This window comes from Stenella coeruleoalba (assembly GCF_951394435.1).
Source record: "Stenella coeruleoalba genome assembly, chromosome: 1".
Taxonomy (NCBI): Eukaryota; Metazoa; Chordata; class Mammalia; order Artiodactyla; family Delphinidae; genus Stenella; species Stenella coeruleoalba.
The window spans coordinates 382,588-401,227 of record NC_137169.1 but is presented as its reverse complement, the minus strand read 5'-3'; the positions used below and the strand labels follow the sequence as shown (position 1 = coordinate 401,227).

The following is an 18,640-nucleotide window of genomic DNA, read 5'->3' as shown; positions in this document are numbered from 1 at the left end:
GACAGTCAGCATCCCTCAGCACTCACCCAGTGGAGGGCAGGGCCCCATCCAGCTCACCCTGGTGTCCCCAAACCTTCAGCCACGCAGTCAGTCCTGGCGCAAGGCTCACCACACCTCATAATCAGAGCCAGGTCAGAGGTTGGGGCCTCTGCTGTCCAGCCTCTGCCTTCTCAAGGCAGGAGAATTGTGGTCAGGTCACCAACCATAAGACTACCCCCTCCTTTATGGACTGAGACCCAGACTATTTATTTATTTATTTATTTATTTATGGCCGCCTTGGGTCTTCGTTGCTGCGCGCGGGCTCTCTCTAGTTGCAGCGAGTGTGGGCTACTCTTCGTTGTGGTGCGCGTGCTTCTCATTGCGGTGGCTTCTCTTGCTGCACAGCACGGGCTCTAGGCACGCGGGCTTCAGTAGCTGTGGCTCGCAGGCCCTAGAGCGCAGGCTCAGTAGTTGTGGCGCACGGGCTTACTTAGCTGCTCCGCGGCATGTGAGATCTTCCCGGACCAGGGCTCGAACCCATGTCCTCTGCATTGGCAGGCGGATTCTAAACCACTGCGCCACCAGGGAAGCCCCTGAGAGTTCTTGATATTCTTCTACCTTTAGACAAAAATAACCAAACCTGTCACTATGGACTGACTGTACCCCCCAAATCAGACGGAGGCCCCAATGCCCTGGTGCAGTGGCGTCTGGATCAGGGTAAGGGGGCCCATGAGGGGATTAATGCCCTGCTAAGAAGGGACAGCAGAGAGCTCGCCCTGGCTCCCCCCCCACAGCACAGCAGGAAGGTGGCCCTCTGCACACCAGAACGAGGGCCTTGACGGAACCCGACCACGCCGGCACCCCGATCACAGGCCCCCAGCCTCCAGAAGCCACGAGAGCCGTCTGATGTGTAAGCCACCTGGGCCAAGATACCGCTCCTAAAATGCACAGCCTGAGGGCTCGGGAATGGCAGTAAACAGGTGAGTCAGAGACTTGTGCCCTCCTGTTCCTAGTGCCCCAGAGCCTGGGCTGCAGGCAGGCGGCAGCACAGCCCGGACCCAGACAGAAAGTGCAGACTTCTCACACCCCCAGCCTGAGAAGGGCTCCCCGTTTCCCGGGAGCCACTTTATTTGACTTCTGCAATGACCACAGTGCTCACTTTTCACATTTAACGGGGAAAAGAGGAAGCCCCAACCTTCTGGGGACGTGCAAGGGTGCCACGAACTCCTGCTGTCCCCAAGGGGACATGCCATAGCAAGGCTGTCTCAAGACAGATTTTGGGAAACCTCGTCAATGCTTCCAGAAACACTTGCCCTGGGCGGCCGAGAGGAAGCCTTAAAGAGAAGTGTTTTTAGAGAGAGACAGTGGGGTCGCCTTCCGTGTGAACAGAAGAGAGGTGGATGAGCTCTTCCATGTCTCAACTCTTAAGCAGCAATGCGTCTACAACTCAAGTTGGAAAAACTGATTAACCCACAAATTCCAAGTTCTCGTAGAAAAATCCTCTCTTGAATACCAAAACATATGAGACCCCCCCCAACTCTCAACTCAAACGCTTACCTTCGCAAATTCACAAAATTTATAAATAAATAGCAGGCAAGCTCTGAATTACACGTACCACGAATTCACTCCAGACAAACACACAGACCAAAATACCACGAAAGCTGACTCACATAAAACGAAGTTAAACCCTAGACGTACATGTGACAAGGGTTACCAGCAGGAGACGCAAGAGGTGACCTAACCGCATAAAGCAACAGTAACTTCTATAAAAGCTGTTGGGTTGCATCACATGGCGAGTCTCCAAGTGCCAGGGCCCAGTTAACAGCGGTCACAGCCCTCAGCAGGTGCAGGTGGATGGTCAGTGCAGTGGAGGCAGGACACGACATTGTCCCCAGCCCTGGGGGGTGGGGCATTTTTCTTTGGGGTCATGTCCTGCAAGGCCTGTCAGCTCCATCCTCTGGCTCCTTGGTGCCGGCCTGGGAGAGGACAGTGTGTGCTCAGGCCCCGCGGGGCTGCCTGCGGACTCGCCCACGTCCAGGCAAAACGCTAAAATCCAGGGACGGGACATTTCTGTCTGACAGGATGCTGGCCGCAGACGCAGAACAAGATGCCCTCGGGTAGGCTGTATGGGCGCTTAGCGGAGCCGGGGCTTAGGAGGTGTCCACTGCTGCCTGGTATCTGGCCCATGGTCACCAGGTAAACTGGGTCCTCTCGAGGGCCGGCCTCATGCTAACGACCAGCCAGAAGCTGTCAGCTTCACCAGTGGAAGGCCGGCGGGCGGCCCCCAGTGACTCGGTCCAGCCTCCACACACCACCACGAGCGGCAGAATGGCTGCGCAGGGTCTGGAGCCGGGCGTCCCAGCCCTGCTCGGGGCGGTCAGGGGATGCCCTCCTTCCTCTGGCAGCACTGCGAGGGTGGCGCCGACCAGTCGTAGACGTAAGACAGGCGCAGCTGCACCTCCCGCTTGCACAGGCGGCCCTCGCGTGCCAGCGTCCGGTGCTTCTCTAGCATGTCCTCCAGGCTCTGCTTGTGCGTCACCAGGTACTGGTTGTTGCAGCCGCGGGACTTGTACTCGGTGTCGAAGCGCGGGTCGTGCTCGCGCTGCACGTCCACCGGCGCCAGCCAAGCGCCCAACGACACGTCCTCGCTGTGCCAGGCGCGCAGGTACTCGCGGCTGAGGCGCAGGTAGCGCACGAGGTCGGCCGAGAGCACGTACCCGCCGCCCAGCGCGTAGGGCAGGTAGTAGTCGCAGAGCTGCCAGGCGGCCTCGCGCCAGCGGCCCCCGGGCCGGACGCGGCCGCGGCCCGAGAAGAAGCCCCAGTAGAGCCGGCGGCGGCGCGCGGGGTCGCGGGCGCGCAGCTCGGCCAGCAGCGCGTCCAGACGCGCGAACGAGTCGTCGTCTGCCTTGAGCACGAACTCGAAGGCCACGTGCTCGTCCAGCCAGGCCAGCATGGCCAACACCTTGGCCGTGAGGTTCTCGTACGCATCACGCAGCGCGGGCAGCAGCAGCAGGTCGCCGTGCCGTGCCTGTTCGCGCTCCAGGGCGCGCCGCTCGTCGGCGCCCAACCCGCCGGTGCCCACGGCGAAGCGCGCCCACACGTCCCCGGGGCCGCCGCGCCGCGCCGCCAGCCATGTGTTGCGGACCACGCTGCGCCGCTCGGCCGCCCGCGGCGCGCTAGCCACCAGTACGGCCAGAAAAGTGGCGGCGCGCGCGGGGCCGAAGGGCGCGGGCGCGGCGGGGTCGACGGGCGCCCTGCAGCGCGCCAGGTAGAGCAGCGCAGCGCCGCCCAGCGCCAGGGCGCTCAGGCCCAGCGCCGTTCGGTGCCGCCACGCGCGCCGCAGCAGCTTCATGGCGCGGGGAGCGCCGCGGACCGCGCCGTCGGGCTACGTGGACCCGCGTACGCTCCTCATTGGCCGCCCGGGAGGGCGGTGAGGTCGCTTCCGCCCGGGGGAAAGATGGCGGCGCCGGCATCGGCGCGGGGAGGTCGCACCGCCCTGCGACCCGCCTCTTCCCGGAAGAGTGATGGCCGCGGCCTAGGAGGTGGCCCGTTGGAGGCGTCGTAGGCGCTCGGGTCGCGCACGGTGGATCCTGGGTGCGGCGAGGGAGGCCGGTGAGTGAGGGTCCCAGGACGTGACAGCCCCTTCCCGGCCCCGGGGCGGTGGGAAGGCGGCGCGCCGCAGGCCGACGGGGCCTCGGGCGGCCGGCATCTGCTGCCGGCCCGGCCCCTCGGATGCCGGAGTCGGGGGTCGGTGGAGCCGGGTCGGCGGCCGCGGCCCCGCCGTTCGGGGGGTGGGGAGGGTCCGAAGTCCGGGTGAGGCCCGGGACACCCGGCTCGGCCCGGGGCAGTCGTTGGCAACGCCGTGTGCGACTCCTGAAGCCGAGGACGGAGCGTTTAGAAAAAGTGTTTGCGTTTTAACAACGATGTTCTTACTCGTTTCACCAGAGCGGGCAGCAGGGCTGTCCAGGAGTCCGGGATGGGTCCCCCAGTCAGCGGGGCTGACCCTGCTCTGAAATCTCTTCCCCTGGGGCGGGAAGTGAGCGGCTGACTCCTGTGCTCACCACGGTACAGAAACGTTGTGAATGGAGGGGAGGAAGTGCCCGACCTTCTGATGCCTACACGGTTATTTTGGGGTTACTCTTTGTGCAAAATATCATGTAAATAACATTCCCTGTACTGCCTATCAAGCAGAATGTGGGATTGACTGCTTTTCCCAGAAGAGTCCAGTCTGTTCGGTGTTTATGGCCACCAGTCAGCAGAGTGGCGTTAAGGCCAGGAGGACGTTGTCTTGGTTTGCTCGTGGGCTTGGGGAATATATGCATCGTGGCAGAGCAGAAAGGCCTGCTGTGTGGACAGTGTGATGGGTGCTGGGGCGGTGCCCTCAGAGAGGGACAAGTGGAAGTTCCAGTAAATGTGGTTCAGGGGACGGTGACCACGCAGAGAGCACAGCTGGTGGGTTCTCGTGGGTGTGGGGAGGGTGCAGGTCCTCACAGACACGGAAGGAGGGACGTAAGGCGGCCCTTCCGTGAGAGTTGCGCCTCCAAGGAATGAGCCAGCTGAGCTGGGAGAGCAGGATCTCGTCCAGGGGTCCAGATAGCGCCTGGGCCCAGAGGACCTGAAACCGACGGAACGCGTCTCGGGTGATAGTAGAGCGAAGGGTCTTCTGTCTCGGCGCAGAAAAAATTCACTGAGCAGCAGAGTGACAGGTAAGGAAAGAGTTTATTACTGTAGGACGCCTGTGAGAGATACAAGCGGGCAGGCGGGGAGCTCTGCCCTGAGAACTAAGCTACATTTTTATAGCGGAAGGAAAGTGGGCAGGGGAGAAGACCACCTTCTTCCTCATTCTTGAGGAGACGTCACCCTTCCATCACCAGTTCCTCCTCCTTGTCGGGCGGGGGAGTTTTCTTGTCCCTACGCGGTCAAACTGGGACTGTCATGGCGCAGCGGAAATGAGCAGAAAGGCGGTAACACATACTAAAATGTGGGAAATCGTCTCAGGCTTCAGTGTAGCGCCACCTCGTCCTTATGGTTTTGTTTTTAGCTTGCGCAGAGGAGCGTGTCTTAGGAACCATTAACTTACTGACCTTAGCGGGCAGGATGTGGGTCTCATTCCCCCATTTTATCGTCCCGGGGCATGTCTTGTGCTTATGTTGCGTGGTTTGTTGCTAAGCAAGCCTGCTTGGTTTTGTGGTTAAGCAAACCTGCTTTCTAGAGTGATCATTAACTTACAGGGGTCTCCCACACGTTCTCCTTCATGGATGAGCCCTTAGTGGGATTAACTGTTTAGTCACTTGTTTTGTCCCTTTACCCTGTCCTTGTCAGACCGGCTGAGGTGTCCCCGTGCCAGGGGAGGCGTTGGTCAGGAGCGCGCAGGGTACAGAAGAGGCATCAGAGAAGCAAGTGGTGGCGTCTGCCAGCCGGGGAGGGCCTGTGGCCCTGGCCTTGGGCTGCGCTGCCAGCCAGCACAGGTGCCTGCTTGGCCTGATGGAGGGCACGTGGTTCGAACCCCTTGTGCCTCACCTTGGACACCACCCTGGTCTGGGGGGCTTCCCTCTGCTGCTCCCTGTCAGGCCGGCTGGAGGGGGGCCTCCGCGGCACCTGGGAGGGCCGGCAGGCGTTTGCTGGGTGGACAAGCTCCAAGAGGAACACGTTAAGGGCAAGAAGGTCCTGAGGAGCGCAGTGGGGAAGTGGGGGGGGGCCTGGAGGAGGAGCCGTGGGGGCGGGAAGGCAGGCGGCCCGGGGTGGGCAGCAGATGTGGGAGAGGCCGGGTGGCCGAGTGCTGGGTGTGAGCGCCTGTGGCCCTGGGGTCCCTGACGTGGACAGAGGGTGGCCTTGTTCCTTCACCGCCAAGCCCGGGCACGCCCAGGGTCACAGACTTCCTGGGCACTCTGGCCTTCTCGGTGTTCGTGTGTGAACGTGAGCAAGGATGCCTGTGTCTGTGTGTGTGTGAGCACACGTGGGCGTACGTGTGGATGCGTGCCTGTGTATGTGTGTGCATTCGTGTATGTGCATGAGTGCACTTGTGTGTGTGTGTACACGCTGCGTTTACGTGTGTACATGTGTGTGCACAAGGGTCGTGGAGGTGGGGAGGGGGAGGGGTGGTGCCCTGCCCGGTGGGTTTGGGCTTCGCTGGCACCAGGCCCTCACAAAGCCTTGGGGCGGGGAGGCCGAAGCTGAGGCGGGCAGGTGCCTTCGTCAAGGTCCCGGAGCTCGTGAGCGCTGAGCCGGCATCTGGAGAGTGAGTTACGGTGACTCTGGGGCCAGCCTCCAAGGACAGCCGTGCTGGGGGCAGCTCGGTGGGCCTGGAGAAGGGGCAGGGTTAGCGGTGCAGGGCGTACCTTGAGGCAGGGCCACCTCATCGTAGTTGGAGGGGGGAGTGGAAGAAGGAGAAAACAAGATGCCCAGCGTAGGTCCTGGAAACCAAGGACTTCTATTTCGTGTTACAAAGTAAACGTCTCTTTAGAGAAGTGTTTGCTGGGGCTTCATCATCTCATGGCTCTGCACCCTCTTCGTGGACCATTAAGTGCTGGCTGGGACCGGGCAGCCTCAGGCTGCTGGCCGCAGGCAGCTGTGCTGGCTCTGGGGCCTCCCGCGTTGCCCTGGGTGGTAGGCGGGCTGTGATCACCACCTCCTCACCTGCCACCCCCCTTCCCCAGCTCCCGGCCACACTCGCAGGCCATCCTGCAGCGCAGACCCCGGCAGCCATGACCTCCAGGCAGGCTCCCCTCTGTGGCCTGGCCCCTCGCTGCCTCTGGCTCCTGGGGGCTGTCCTTCTGATGGACGCGTCCGCCCGGCCCGCCAACCACTCGTCCGCTCGGGAGAGAGTGGGTAGCAGGGAGGAAAACGAGATCCTGCCTCCGGACCACCTGAACGGGGTGAAGCTAGAGATGGATGGGCACCTCAACAGGGATTTCCACCAGGAGGTCTTCCTGGGCAAGGACACGGACGGCTTTGAACAGGACGCGGAGCCCCGGAGGAGCCGGAGGAAGCTGATGGCCATCTTCTCCAAGTAGGTGCTGCTGGGGCCTGTGGGGGGGCGTGGGGGGCTGGCCTCGGCCTCCCTGTTGGTCCAGTCCTGGCTCTGCGCGGCGCCGAGGTGACGAGGCCCCCCTCGGTGACGTGCTGTGGAGGTGGTGCTGTAACACGAGCTCCTGGGAAGTTGGCAGCGTGGGAGCCGCGAGGCGGCAGCCCTGAGCTGCGCCCTGTGTCCGGCGGGGGCTCAGAGGGCGTGGGGAGGGCTGCGTGGGGCAGAGGCGCCAGCACCCTGCTGCCCGTGGGACTGGTCGCAGTGCCAGTTAGAGGCAGGGCCCGTGGGCGCGGAGCTGCTGCCGGGCACGGTCGGCGTCGGCTCCGCGCCGCCATCAGCGCTCCAGTGAGCGTGTGCGGACGGGGCTGTACTGTTCTGCTGGCCTGGAGCCACGACAGGTTGAGGTGATGGGCGGACAGGGCCCATGGGGCAGGTGGTGGGGAGGGAGAGGGGTTTGGCCCGGGGACACCAGGCGGGCCAGATGGGTCTGCTCTCTGCACGCGTTGTGGGTTAGGCGCCCGCAGGCCATGGGCTGGTCCGGGGCTCTGCCTCAGCGCCGGCCTGGCAGGTCTCAGGCTCGGTACTGGCGATACGGTGGCCGCCAGGGTCATGTGCCAGGACGCACGATGGGTGGCTCTTGGTTCCAGAAAGGAGACTGACTCTCTCGTGGGGGGCTGTGCGTGCACACAGGGGTCACGCGGCCGGGGGACCAGCTCTGGCAGCATCCCCGTCGGTGAAGTGGGGGACCAGGGGCGGGGCGGCGGCCCCCCGAGGCTCCTAGCCGGCCGCCTGGCCCCCTGGATGTGCCCTCTTCAGTTTGAGGAACTGATCGTTGTCAGCGGCTGAAGTGACCGAAACCTTGTCCGGCGCCCAGCCCTCACTGTCTCGTGAAGCCGGGAAGGAAGCTGTGAGCGGGGCCACAGGGCACGTGGCTTCTTCCAGGGATCAGCAGGGCAGCCGCGTGCACCAGGCCGAGGGGACCCCTGGAGTGGGGAGGAGTGGTGACAGAGCCTCCCTCGCAGCTGCTCTGGGAGTGGGAGTGGGGTTCAGGTGCAGAGAGCAGATCACCAGGAAACGCAGAAGGCCGGGCTCCTGGGGCCGTTGCAGCTGCGCGGCTGCATCCGCCCGTGTCACGTGTCTTCCTTATACGTCCCGTGTCTAACAGGTTTGTCATCGGGGAGCGTCTAGCCCGTGTTCACCTTCTCAGTCGGACCCCCCCCAGAGCCGTCCCACTTGGAGGTGCCACCGTGGGCCCTGTGGGGCCCCCTGCAGCTGCTGTTGCCTCCCCTGCACCCTGCCCGGGGCAGATCAAACACGTAGCCTCAAGACCTAGGTTGCGTAGCACCTCTCAAGTGAGGTTTTTATTCTGGAGTGGTTTTAGGTTAACAGAAAGATGCAGACCGAGGCGCACTGTGGAAACTAGTACACGACGGTGCTCCGCTACTGTTCCCCGCGCTCCAGGCTGCAGGTCACGCGCTGCCCCAGGGTCCTCGTTCTGCCCGGGGTCCCATCTGGGAGGCTACTTTTTCGTGACCTTGACGGTTTTGGGGAGGACCACTCAGGTGTTTTGTAGCGTGTCCCTGATTTGGGCTTTGTCTGCTATGTTTTCTTCTGGTTAGACAGGGGTTGTGGTTTATGGAAAGGAGACCCCAGAGGTGAGGTGGCGCTCTCGTGACATCACATCAGGGCACCTGACGTCCGCACGACATCACGGGGGCTGTCGGCCTGGTCACCTGGCTCAGGGGGGATCTGCCAAGGAGTGTCACTCCTTGTCCTGTCCTCCCGTCTCTCTGGCAGCCACTCAGAGGGGCGGCCCACCCTCCCGGGGGTGGGAGCGAAGCTCTGGGGAAGACCCACCGTGTGGTCTGGACTCCCGTAAGGAGGATGGACGCGTGGGTGTCGTCTGCACTTTGGTGGGGACGCAGCTCCGCGCTGTCGGTTTGGCTGCCCACCTCGTTCCAGCCTTGGCCGCCAGGACCTTGTCGTTGCCCACCCCTCCCACCCCCCGCCCCTTGTGAGCGCTTCCTTCCTTGCACTGCCAGCCACGCCAGCTTCCCTTCATCTTGTTGTGTTCCCGCCTCAGCCCTACAATCACCCAGTTCTCCGGGGAGCGCTGGTTCATTTCATGGGAGAGTGGGATTTAGAAACGAGGACCTGGCAGCGGGTGTGGGCGTTGCTGCTGGGGTGTCCTTGCCTGTAGTCCTCTCCTATGTGTGTGTGTGCCAGCCCGTGCATACACGTGTGTTCTGACCCGTGTCCACTGGTGTGCACTAGCCATGCACACAGCCACACATGCACGTGAGTGTGTGCAGAGTGGACAGCTGCCGGCACACTTGCACCTACAGCTGTTTCTTTGTCTTGCTGGCTGTGTTTGTGCGAGTAGACACGACCGTGCTCCAGTGTCTGAGCTCCAGCCCTGTTACCAGGGACTCCTCGTGAGTTCCAGGTGTGTGGGTCTGTGGACCCCGTCCTGCGGCAGGGGGGAGACTTGTTCCCCTCGCTGTGGTCCCGAAACGGATGGGGTAGTGACACTGCCCAGCGTCCTCCCTGATTCCCCCACTGTGTCCCCCACATCCCCCCGACTTCTCCTGCGTCACCGTTGGGTGGGATGTGTTGCTGTTCGTGGTGGTTTTGTGGCTGCCTGCAGAACGCCTGTGGCCATCCTTCTGTCCGTACACCCGTCTGTCGGGGTGCTGGAGGCCTCGCCTGACACGTCTCGTGGGCCTGCAGGGTGGATTTGAACACCGACAGAAGGATCAGTGCCAAGGAGATGCAGCGCTGGATCATGGAGAAGACGGCCGAGCACTTCCAGGAGGCCATCGCAGAGAGCAAGGCGCACTTCCGAGCCGTGGACCCCGACGGTGACGGTACGGCCAACCTCGCCCTGACCCTGGTGGCCTGAGGCTGCTGGCGGAGGGCGGTGCCTGGAGGTGTGTGCGGGGGCGGGGCTCCAGGCCGAGGGCCCAGGAACGAGGAGGTGAGAGGCAGGAGGGGTCTGCAGGTGCTGCCAGGGAGACAGATGCCAGCTTGCCGTGCAGGCGGGGACCACGGGGCTAGGCTCTGTCGTGAAGCTTGGAGCCGTGTTTTGCTGCCCCTGCCTCTACAGATGCCCTTAGCACCAGGATTTTGGATTGATGGCTTAAAGTAACTAGATACATCTTTTTAAAACGTTCAGCGTTGGGACGCCCCTGGCGGTCCAGTGGTTAAGACTCCTCACTTCCAATGCAAGGGGCCTCGGGTTCGATCCCTGGTCGGGGAACTAAGATCCCACGTGCCCCACGGCGCGGGCAAAAGAAAAAAAAAAAAGCGTTCGTTGTTAAACCTTCTAACAAGCTGTCTTGCTCTTTCAGGCCATGTGTCATGGGATGAGTACAAGGTGAAGTTTTTGGCAAGCAAAGGCCATGATGAGAGAGAAGTTGCTGATAAGATAAAGAATAAGTGGGACCTGAACATCGACGAAGAGAGTAAGGGCTCGGCCTCCCGTGGCCAGCGTGGCGCGCGTGACAGCACAGATGCCGGGAGGGAAGGGGGCGAGGCGGGTGTGGCCACAGCCGGGTGCTCCCGCGGGGCCGCTAGGCAGAGCCCCCAGGATCCCCCAGGTGCCTTGGGTGGGTAGGTGCAGCCGGCGGCCTCAGGTGGGCTTGAGCTCCGGGGAGGAGGTGGCGGAAGCACCGGAAGCGGGTCTCGGCTGGGACAGGTCCTCAGTGCCAGATGAGGTCCGACCCCGGGAGTTGGCAAGGCCGGGGGGGCTCCTGCCTGCGGTGCCTGGAGGCCGCAGTCCCAGCCGGCTCTCCCCTTAGCTTTTCAGAGACGTTCCTTTAAAAACCCGTCTCCCTGGTACAAAATTTGACGCCTTTTAGCTGAGTTCTGAAGCACCACTGAAGAGTTCTCGTGACCTTCACTGGTTACTGTCTCCAGCTCTGTGCCATCCCGTCCCTCCCGGGGGTTCGTTCGCAGCCGGGTGTCGAGTTCAGCTTGTTGGGGGCTTTGTCAGAGCGCCGTGTGCTTCCTGTGTTCTCCTGTTCGGTCTCTACTGGGCAGGTCGTCCCTGCCATTGTCATCCAGTGTGTCGTTTTCTCTTGATGGACACGTGAGTGCCGGATTTTTACTGGGACGTCTCTGTGCCTGTGATGCTACCCTGTTTGTCTCACGTGCACCTGGCCGTCAGGGTTGCGTCATGGCCTCCTGCTGGTGTCTGTGGCCCTTCCCGCGTCTGCTTTGTGACGGCTGGCGCTGTGTTCTTTGGTCCAGGGATGTTCGTTACTGTTATGTGTGTAGACGTGCTGTGGGCGCCACGGTTCTCTGCCAGGGTTGGTGTTTTTGGCACTGGACTCTCGTCTGCCATCAGGTTGCGATCTGCGCCTTGTTTCTGTGTGTGCTCTTTAGTTTTTAGTTCCGAATTTCGCTTGTTCCCTGCTGTGGTGCAGGGAAGCCATTGGCTTCTGTATGGCAGCCTTCCCTGCTGTAGCCTTGCTGTGCTTGCTGAGTGGCTCCAGGAGTTTCTTGTCGATTCTTTCAGGTTTTCTACGTAGGCGGTCGTGACATCGTTGAACAAAAACGGTTTATTTCCTCTTCCCAATCAGTGTCTCTTTCATTCCTTTTCTTGTCTTAGTGCAGCAGCTGGACTTCCCGTGCGATGTTGAAGAGCAGTGGTGAGAAGGGCCATCCTTGCTTTCATCTGAGTTTGGTGGAAAAGCTTCGGCTTTCTCGCCACTATGATCTTAGCCGTGGGTTTTCAGTGGGTATTCTATATCAAGGGGATGAGTCCCCTCTGTTTCTAGCGTGCTGAGAGTTTTCGTCATGAATGGGTGTTGGATTTTGTCAGATGCTTTTTTGCATCTATTGATACAACCACGTGATTTCTTTTCATTAGCCTGTTGATGTGAATATCAGTTGAATTTCAGACGTTGAACCAACCTTGCCTACGTGGGATAAATCCCACTTGGTTGTAACGTGTAATTGTTTTTGTATGTTGTTGGATTTGATCTGCTAATGTATATATATGTTTTTTTTTGTTTTTTTTGTTGTGGTGGTGGTGGTGGTGGTGGTGGTGGTGGTACGCGGGCCTCTCACTGCTGTGGCCTCTCCCGTTGTGGAGCACAGGCTCCAGACGCGCAGGCTCAGCGGCCAGGACACGCACCCGTGTCCCCTGCATCGGCAGGCGGACTCTCAACCACTGCGCGGCCAGGGAAGCCCCTGCTAATGTTTTGTTGAATGTTTTTGTGTCTATATTCATGCGAGACATCAGTCTGTAGTTTTCTTGTGTCCTTTCTGCTTTTAGTGTTAGGACTCAGAGGATGAGTTAGGAAGTGTTCACTCTGTCTCTCTCCTCTGGAAGGGATTGTGGAGATTGGTATGGCCTCCTTCCCACATGTTTGGTAGAATTCACCTGTGAACCGCCCTTGAGACTTGGTTTTTCCAAAGCGTTTTGTTTTTTATGGGCTACGTAGAGGTTAGCTTTATATCGTGAGCCAGCCTGAATTTCTTGGTAATAGATGGGTTAAGCTCATTTCTGTTTCTATTGATATTTCTTTTTTTTCCTTTCATCTTTCCCTCTGCTAGTGTGGGATTTAGAGACCCCACTTTCCTTTTCTCAGCAGTCACATGACCCTATCTGGTGGCCTGACAGGTGTGAATGGGGCACCCAGCTTTCCAGGTGTGCCCATGGGGGCTGCCCATTGTGGGCAGAGGTTTTGTATCTTACAGCTTTACTTTTTTCTTCTCAGTCCATCGTTGACCGTCTAAGTCAAGACCATTTTACTCTGTTCTGGGCAGTATAGAGGCCTCCTTCCTAGTTTGTGTGGTGTCACCCAGGATTTTGGTTCTGCTGGGTTTTATTTATTTAATTTATTATTTTTGGCTGCGTTGGGTCTTCATTGCTACGCACGGGCTTTCTCTAGTTGCCGCGAGCGGGGGCTACTCTTCGTTGTGGCGTGCGGGCTTCCCATTGCAGTGGCTTCTCTTGTTGCGGAGCATGGGCTCTAGGCGTGCGGCTTCAGTAGTTGTGGCACGTGCGCTCAGTAGTTGTGGCTCGCGGGCTTTAGAGCGCAGGCTCAGTAGTTGTGGTGCACGGGCTTAGCTGCTCCGCGACACTTGGGATCTCCCCGGACCTGGGCTCGAACCCGTGTCCTCTGCATTGGCAGGCGGATTCTTCACCACTGTGCCACCAGGGAAGCCCCTCTGCTGTTTTTTAAAGCCTGTAAATAGGATGTTATTTTCTTCCTGAAATGGTTGTTGGCCATTTATGTTTGTCTCCATTTTGTGTTTCCACTGTTTGTCCTGGGTTCAGACCGTCCCCCGAAGGTGTCCTTTAGAGGTGTCCGGGGGGCCCCTGTCCTCCTCCTGCCAGCACTGGACATTTAGCACTGGCTCCTGGGTAGGTGCTGGCCGTCTGTGCCTGCTTGTCTGTCCTCAGCGCCCTTTCCCTTGGGTGTGTGTGGGGTCAGGACGTGTTCTTCCTGGATCTAGAGCTCATGGTATCTCCATCCGCCCAGCCCTCACCTCACTCCCGTGTGTTCATGAGTCTGGGGGGGGGAGGGGGGTGAGCAGCTCTGGGGGATCAGAAATGAAAAGCGGCTGTCGAGGGTCCCAGAGGAGGGAGAGCGTGGGGGGGGCTGAGCTCACGTGGCCCCCCGGGGCCGCCGTCCCCTGTGCTGCAGACGGGGTCCCTCCAGGCCGCCTCCAGCTTCTGGTGCTGCCAGCGTCCCTGCTTGTGGCCACTGCTCTCCAATCTCATCTCCTCTTACACAAGGACACCGGGGCTTAGGGCCCACCTGAATCCCAGGTGGTCTCGTCTCAAGAACCTTTACTAATTTCACCTGCCAAGACCTTTTTCCCAGATCAGGTCGCGTTCGCAGGCTCTGGGTAGACACGGCAAGGCAAGCCCATGCCCGTCCCACCACTCCTGTCCCCGTGGCCGGGCAGGTAGGCAGTGGGCGATCCTGTAGTTGCCACGGCTCTTCTGTCCTTCTGTCAGAAGGCACGAGGTGTGAGGCCACAGGCGTTGTGTGGGGTTCTCCCCGTCGCGACCGGGCCGGGCCCGGCGTCCCTGTTCCCAGCCGGAAGCTGGAGTTGGGCCCCGGGTGAGGGTGCGGATGCTGCGCCGGCTTCTCCCCGCTCCCTGGCTGGACACCCAGCCCGTCACCGACCACCGGCCCCAGGGCCCCTCGCCGGGCCTTCCCACAGTGGCAGGGGTAGCGGGGATCGCACAGGGGACGCGTGAGTCATACCTGGAAACTGAGTTTTCCCTCAGAGCCCTGCCCGGGACAGTGCACGGGCGGAGACGGAAGGGAAGCAAGTCGTGCCTTTGTTCCCACAGAGCCGGCGGCCCGCTTCCCGGGAACGAGCGGGGGCGGGGCTGTGTCTAAGGGGGTCTGTGTCCGGGGTGGGGGGGGTCTGTTTCGGTTGAGGGTCTGCGCCTGCATCTTGGGGCGTCTGTGTATCTGCGCCCCAGGGGGCTGAGGACCCCTGCGAGGGCCAGGCCCTTGGCCTCGCGTGCCACCACATCCTGAGCTGGCCCCCCTGCACTCGGGCTGCGTGTCTCGGAACTTTCTGGATGCGTGCAGGGGTCCCGTGTGCGTGGGTCCTCACGGATGCGCCTCTCTCTCTCAGCACAGGAAGTCCTGGAGAACCTCAAAGACCGCTGGTATCAGGCGGACAACCCGCCCCCGGACCTGCTGCTGACGGAGAGCGAGTTCCTGTCGTTCCTGCACCCCGAGCACAGCCGCGGCATGCTGCAGTTCATGGTCAAGGAGATCATCCGGGACCTGGGTGAGGCCCAGCCGCGGAGGTCAGCACGGGCCGGTCCTGGGCTGGGTGGCCCGCGGGGGCTGTACGGCCGCTGTTTGGGGTCAGGCCGAAACCACACAAACTGAAAACCTGGCAGCAAAGCCCCGTCAGTTGAGTTTTCTCCGGAGTGGCCTCAGTGGTCCCGCGCCCGCTGGAGTCTTGACGTCTGCCCCCGTGTCCCGCAGACCAGGATGGTGACAAGAAGCTCTCGCTGTCCGAGTTCATCTCTCTGCCCGTGGGCACCGTGGAGAACCAGCAGGGCCAGGACGTGGACGACGGCTGGGTGCGAGACAGGAAGAGAGAGTTCGAGGAGCTGATCGATGCCAACCGCGACGGGATCGTGACCGCGGCGGAGCTGGAGGTGGGTGTGGGGCCCACTGCTCCGGGCAGCGGGGTCGGCCTGGCCGGACGCTGGGGCGGGAAGGCTGCGTGCCGCTGGACCCGCTTCCTGCCTCGGGAGTGTCTTCACTGGTGTCGCGTGTAGGTGCTGCGTGGGGCTTGTTTTTCCCCATTGCTGCATGAGTCATTTCATTTTAGCCGGAGCTCTCTGATCCCTGCTGATAGCGGCGGGACCCCCGGTTCAGGAGCTCCTTCCCCTCAGCACTGCCGCCCCGGCGGCCAAGCCGGTCCGTGTGCGTGTGCCCCGCTCCAGGGCCAGCCTTCCCCCTGTCCTGCCCTTCCGTGGGCGTGGAGCTACCCATGCCGGTGCAGGCTGCCTGTCCCTGAGCCACTTCCGGCCTGGCACCCACCGTCCAGAACGTTCTAGAACATTCCCACCTCCCTGCCCCGCAGCTTCTGTCCCACTAGCTCACGGAGTATTTCCAGCAAGACCTCACCTCCTGGAGCTGGTTGTGGTGTCACAGCCCCGCTGAGGCAGGGGTGCCAGCCTGCATGGGGCGTCCTCCGGGCGGGGGGTCTCGGCTGCGTGGCCGGATGCGGGCTGAACGTGAGGAGATGCCTCTGGCCCGGGGCGGCATGGGCTGTGGCGGGGCTGAGCCGGGGCCCTTGCAGGACTACATGGACCCCATGAACGAGTTCAGCGCCCTCAACGAGGCCAAGCAGATGATCGCCGTTGCCGACGAGAACCAGAACCACTGCCTGGAGCCCGAGGAGGTGCTCAAGTACAGCGAGTTCTTCACGGGCAGCAAGCTGGTGGACTACGCCCGCAGCGTGCACGAGGAGTTCTGAGCCGCCGCCGCCGCCGCGCCCACCCCTCCCCCACCCCGCCCCGCCCCGTCCCTCCCGCGGCGCCGCGATTCCCGCGATTCCCGCGTACCCACTGCTTCTCGCTTCCGAGAACTGGAGCCCTTCTGCCAGAGGCACCGGCCACATCAGGGCCTGCGGGCTGGCCACACCGTGGGAAATACGCAGCTCCCGCCGTTTCCTTGAAAACTGAAAGATGAAGGCTTTGCTGGAAACCAGCAGCCGGCGGCTGGGGGGTCGGGAAGGGGCCGTGAGAGCCGCCGGCCCTGTGGCGTTCAGTCTCCGAGGAAACGCTAATACTGGTGACAGGAATCACATTAATTTACTTTGAAATATAGTTTCCTTTTTCTCCCAGCTTCATTTTTTTGGTGGGAAAAAAAACACGTAGACGACTTCGGATGTCTGTGGCCAGGCGGCTTCCACTTGAAGCTTTGCGGTGGGCGGTTTGGTTAGAGCAGGGGCTTGCTAGCGCCGGTGGTCACCTGCGACACGGGGGAGGATGACACGGGGCCGCCAGGCGGGACGGTGTCCTGGTGGGGGACAGGGAGGGGCCGTCTGCAGGGCGGGAGTTGGGGATCTGGGCTGCAGATTTAAAGTCAGGAGCTGGAGTCCAGGCTTGGGTGAGGCCACCTGGGACGGGCTGGGAGGAAATGGGAGTTTGGGGTGGAGGGGGCTCTGAGGACGAGCCCTGGGCCCCCAGGGCGCGGGGCTGGGGGCAGAGAACTGGGGGAGTCCCCAAGAGCCACCCAGAGTCCTGGCCTGGGGCAGGGGGGGGCGGGGAGGGGCGACCTGGGGGGTCAGGAGCCTCTGGCGGGAGGGGTGAGACCTGGTCCCCCCGGCTGCGGTCCCACCACCACACCGGGCCCTTCCCCCAGGGTTGGCACGCCCGCTGGCTTGGCTGGGGTGCGGGCTGGGGGGGTGTGGGCAGTGAGAGTTAAGTGACAAGGGAGGGTCTCCACTCCACATACCCACGAACCTGGCCCCCCGCCGGGCCCCCCTCAGAGCCCTGAGCCGTGGCCCATGGTTCCTCGGTGGACGGCTCACCCGGCCAGGGGGTCCGCACGGGCCTTTGAAGGCCCTGCTGGGGTTGGAGGCTCAGGCCAGGTGGGCAGAGAGGCTGCCCTGAGCTGCCCACGTGACCTGCTTCCGAGCAGCGTGGGGAGGGGCCGGGGAGGGGCCGCCGCAGAATCTGGGCCGGTTTCCAGACAAACAAGAGGAAAGGCTTTTCAGAACTGCGACCAGAAGGCGGGGTGGGAGGGCGGGGCCCGTGGCTCTGGCCGTGTGGGTGGGTGGCCACCAGCAGGTGGGACGCTGGGACAGAGGTGCGGGCCGGCCCCTGTGCGCTGCCCAGAGTCGGGGCCTTGGGCAGGGGGCGGGCGGCCTCCCCTGCCATGGCCCCCATAAGGCATGGGGTGCTGCCCGCCAGACCCCGAGTTACCTCCACCTCAGCAGCTATGGTTTGTCTTAAAATAGTTTTTCTCACTGTCAGTGGGAGACGGGGCACAACACACGCACACACAAGTGTGCACAGCAGGCTGCCTGGAGCCCTGCCCCTCCCCCATGGACCCTCCCTCTCTTTGGAGGCTGAGGGCGACGACCCTGCGGTGGCCCCTGCCCGCAGGCGGAGCTGGCTGGCGGAATTTCCCGCAGGTGGGCAGGGAGCCCCACATCCTACCTGTGCCCCCAGGAGGTGGGGGGTTTCCAGCCACTGCGGGAGGCCTGCGCCCCCCCCCCCCCCCACCGCCAAAGCTTCAGGTTAACCATTAAGCAGATAATCCTGTCTCGTGGTTCAGATTTAAAAGCACCAAAGCCATACGGCCTCCCTGCCTTGGGCCACCAGGATCAGAGCTTTGCATGAGAGGGAGCATGTACACACGTGTGTGCGTGCACGTGTGCATGTGTGTGCATGGGCACCTGTGCTCCTCCCTCGTGCCCCACGGGGGGCCGGTACAAAGGCCCTCCCCACCTGTCCTGAGGACACGGGAGCTCTCTTTCCTGTCCCAGTGGTGCTGCAGGAACACCCTAAACCTGGGGTGGGTGTGGCGCAGGGAGAGCCTGGCATGGCCTCCAGAGTTTTTAGGGAGATAGCCCCTGCCCGGCCAGGGGGCAGAGCGGAGAGTCTGTCTTCACGGGACACCCCGCCCCAGGCACATGCCCAGGTGCTCATGGGAGCACACATCCCGGCATGTGGAGCCAGCGCCACACACGCGTGCTGCACACACGGCTCGTGCACGCTCCCAGGCACGCGCCACCCCCAGGGCACCGGGCAGGGCTTGCCCAGCGGCACGTGTTCGGTCTGCTCAGGTGGCTTGCAGCACAGACGTTTACCCTCTGCTAGTCCTGGAGGCTGGATGTCCAGAGACCGAGGAGTGGGCAGCGTTGGTGTTTCCTGAGGCCTTTTTCCTCCCTGTGTCCTCACGTGGTCGTGCCCTGTTCGTGTCTGTGCCCTGCCCTCTTCCTCTTGTAGGGACACCAGTCACACTGGATCAGGCCCACCCTGTGACCCCACCCAGCCTTTATGGCCTCCTGAGAGGCCCCGGTCTCCCAGTACAGCTGCACGGGGATCAAGCTTCCACGTGTGGGTTTAGGGCACTAACGTGGATTCAGATGCCTGCTGTGTTCAAGGACGCTCAGCTGCTCTCT

General features: G+C 62.0%; 2 protein-coding genes across 2 annotated transcripts; one reads left to right on the top strand and one right to left on the bottom strand.

Moving 5' to 3' along the window:
• Positions 1-1,034: 1,034 nt before the first annotated feature.
• On the bottom strand, positions 1,035-3,435 carry B3GALT6 (beta-1,3-galactosyltransferase 6). Its single transcript, XM_079932018.1, has one exon. It carries the CDS (start codon positions 3,329-3,331, stop codon positions 2,357-2,359), a length of 975 nt encoding a protein of 324 aa, XP_079788144.1. The 5' UTR covers positions 3,332-3,435; the 3' UTR covers positions 1,035-2,356.
• On the top strand, positions 3,435-16,351 carry SDF4 (stromal cell derived factor 4). Its single transcript, XM_079932008.1, has 7 exons — positions 3,435-3,591; positions 6,636-6,988; positions 9,737-9,873; positions 10,357-10,470; positions 14,618-14,776; positions 14,980-15,155; positions 15,806-16,351. Exons 2-7 carry the CDS (start codon positions 6,684-6,686, stop codon positions 15,980-15,982), a joined length of 1,068 nt encoding a protein of 355 aa, XP_079788134.1. The 5' UTR covers positions 3,435-3,591; positions 6,636-6,683; the 3' UTR covers positions 15,983-16,351.
• The last annotated feature ends 2,289 nt before the right edge of the window (positions 16,352-18,640 follow it).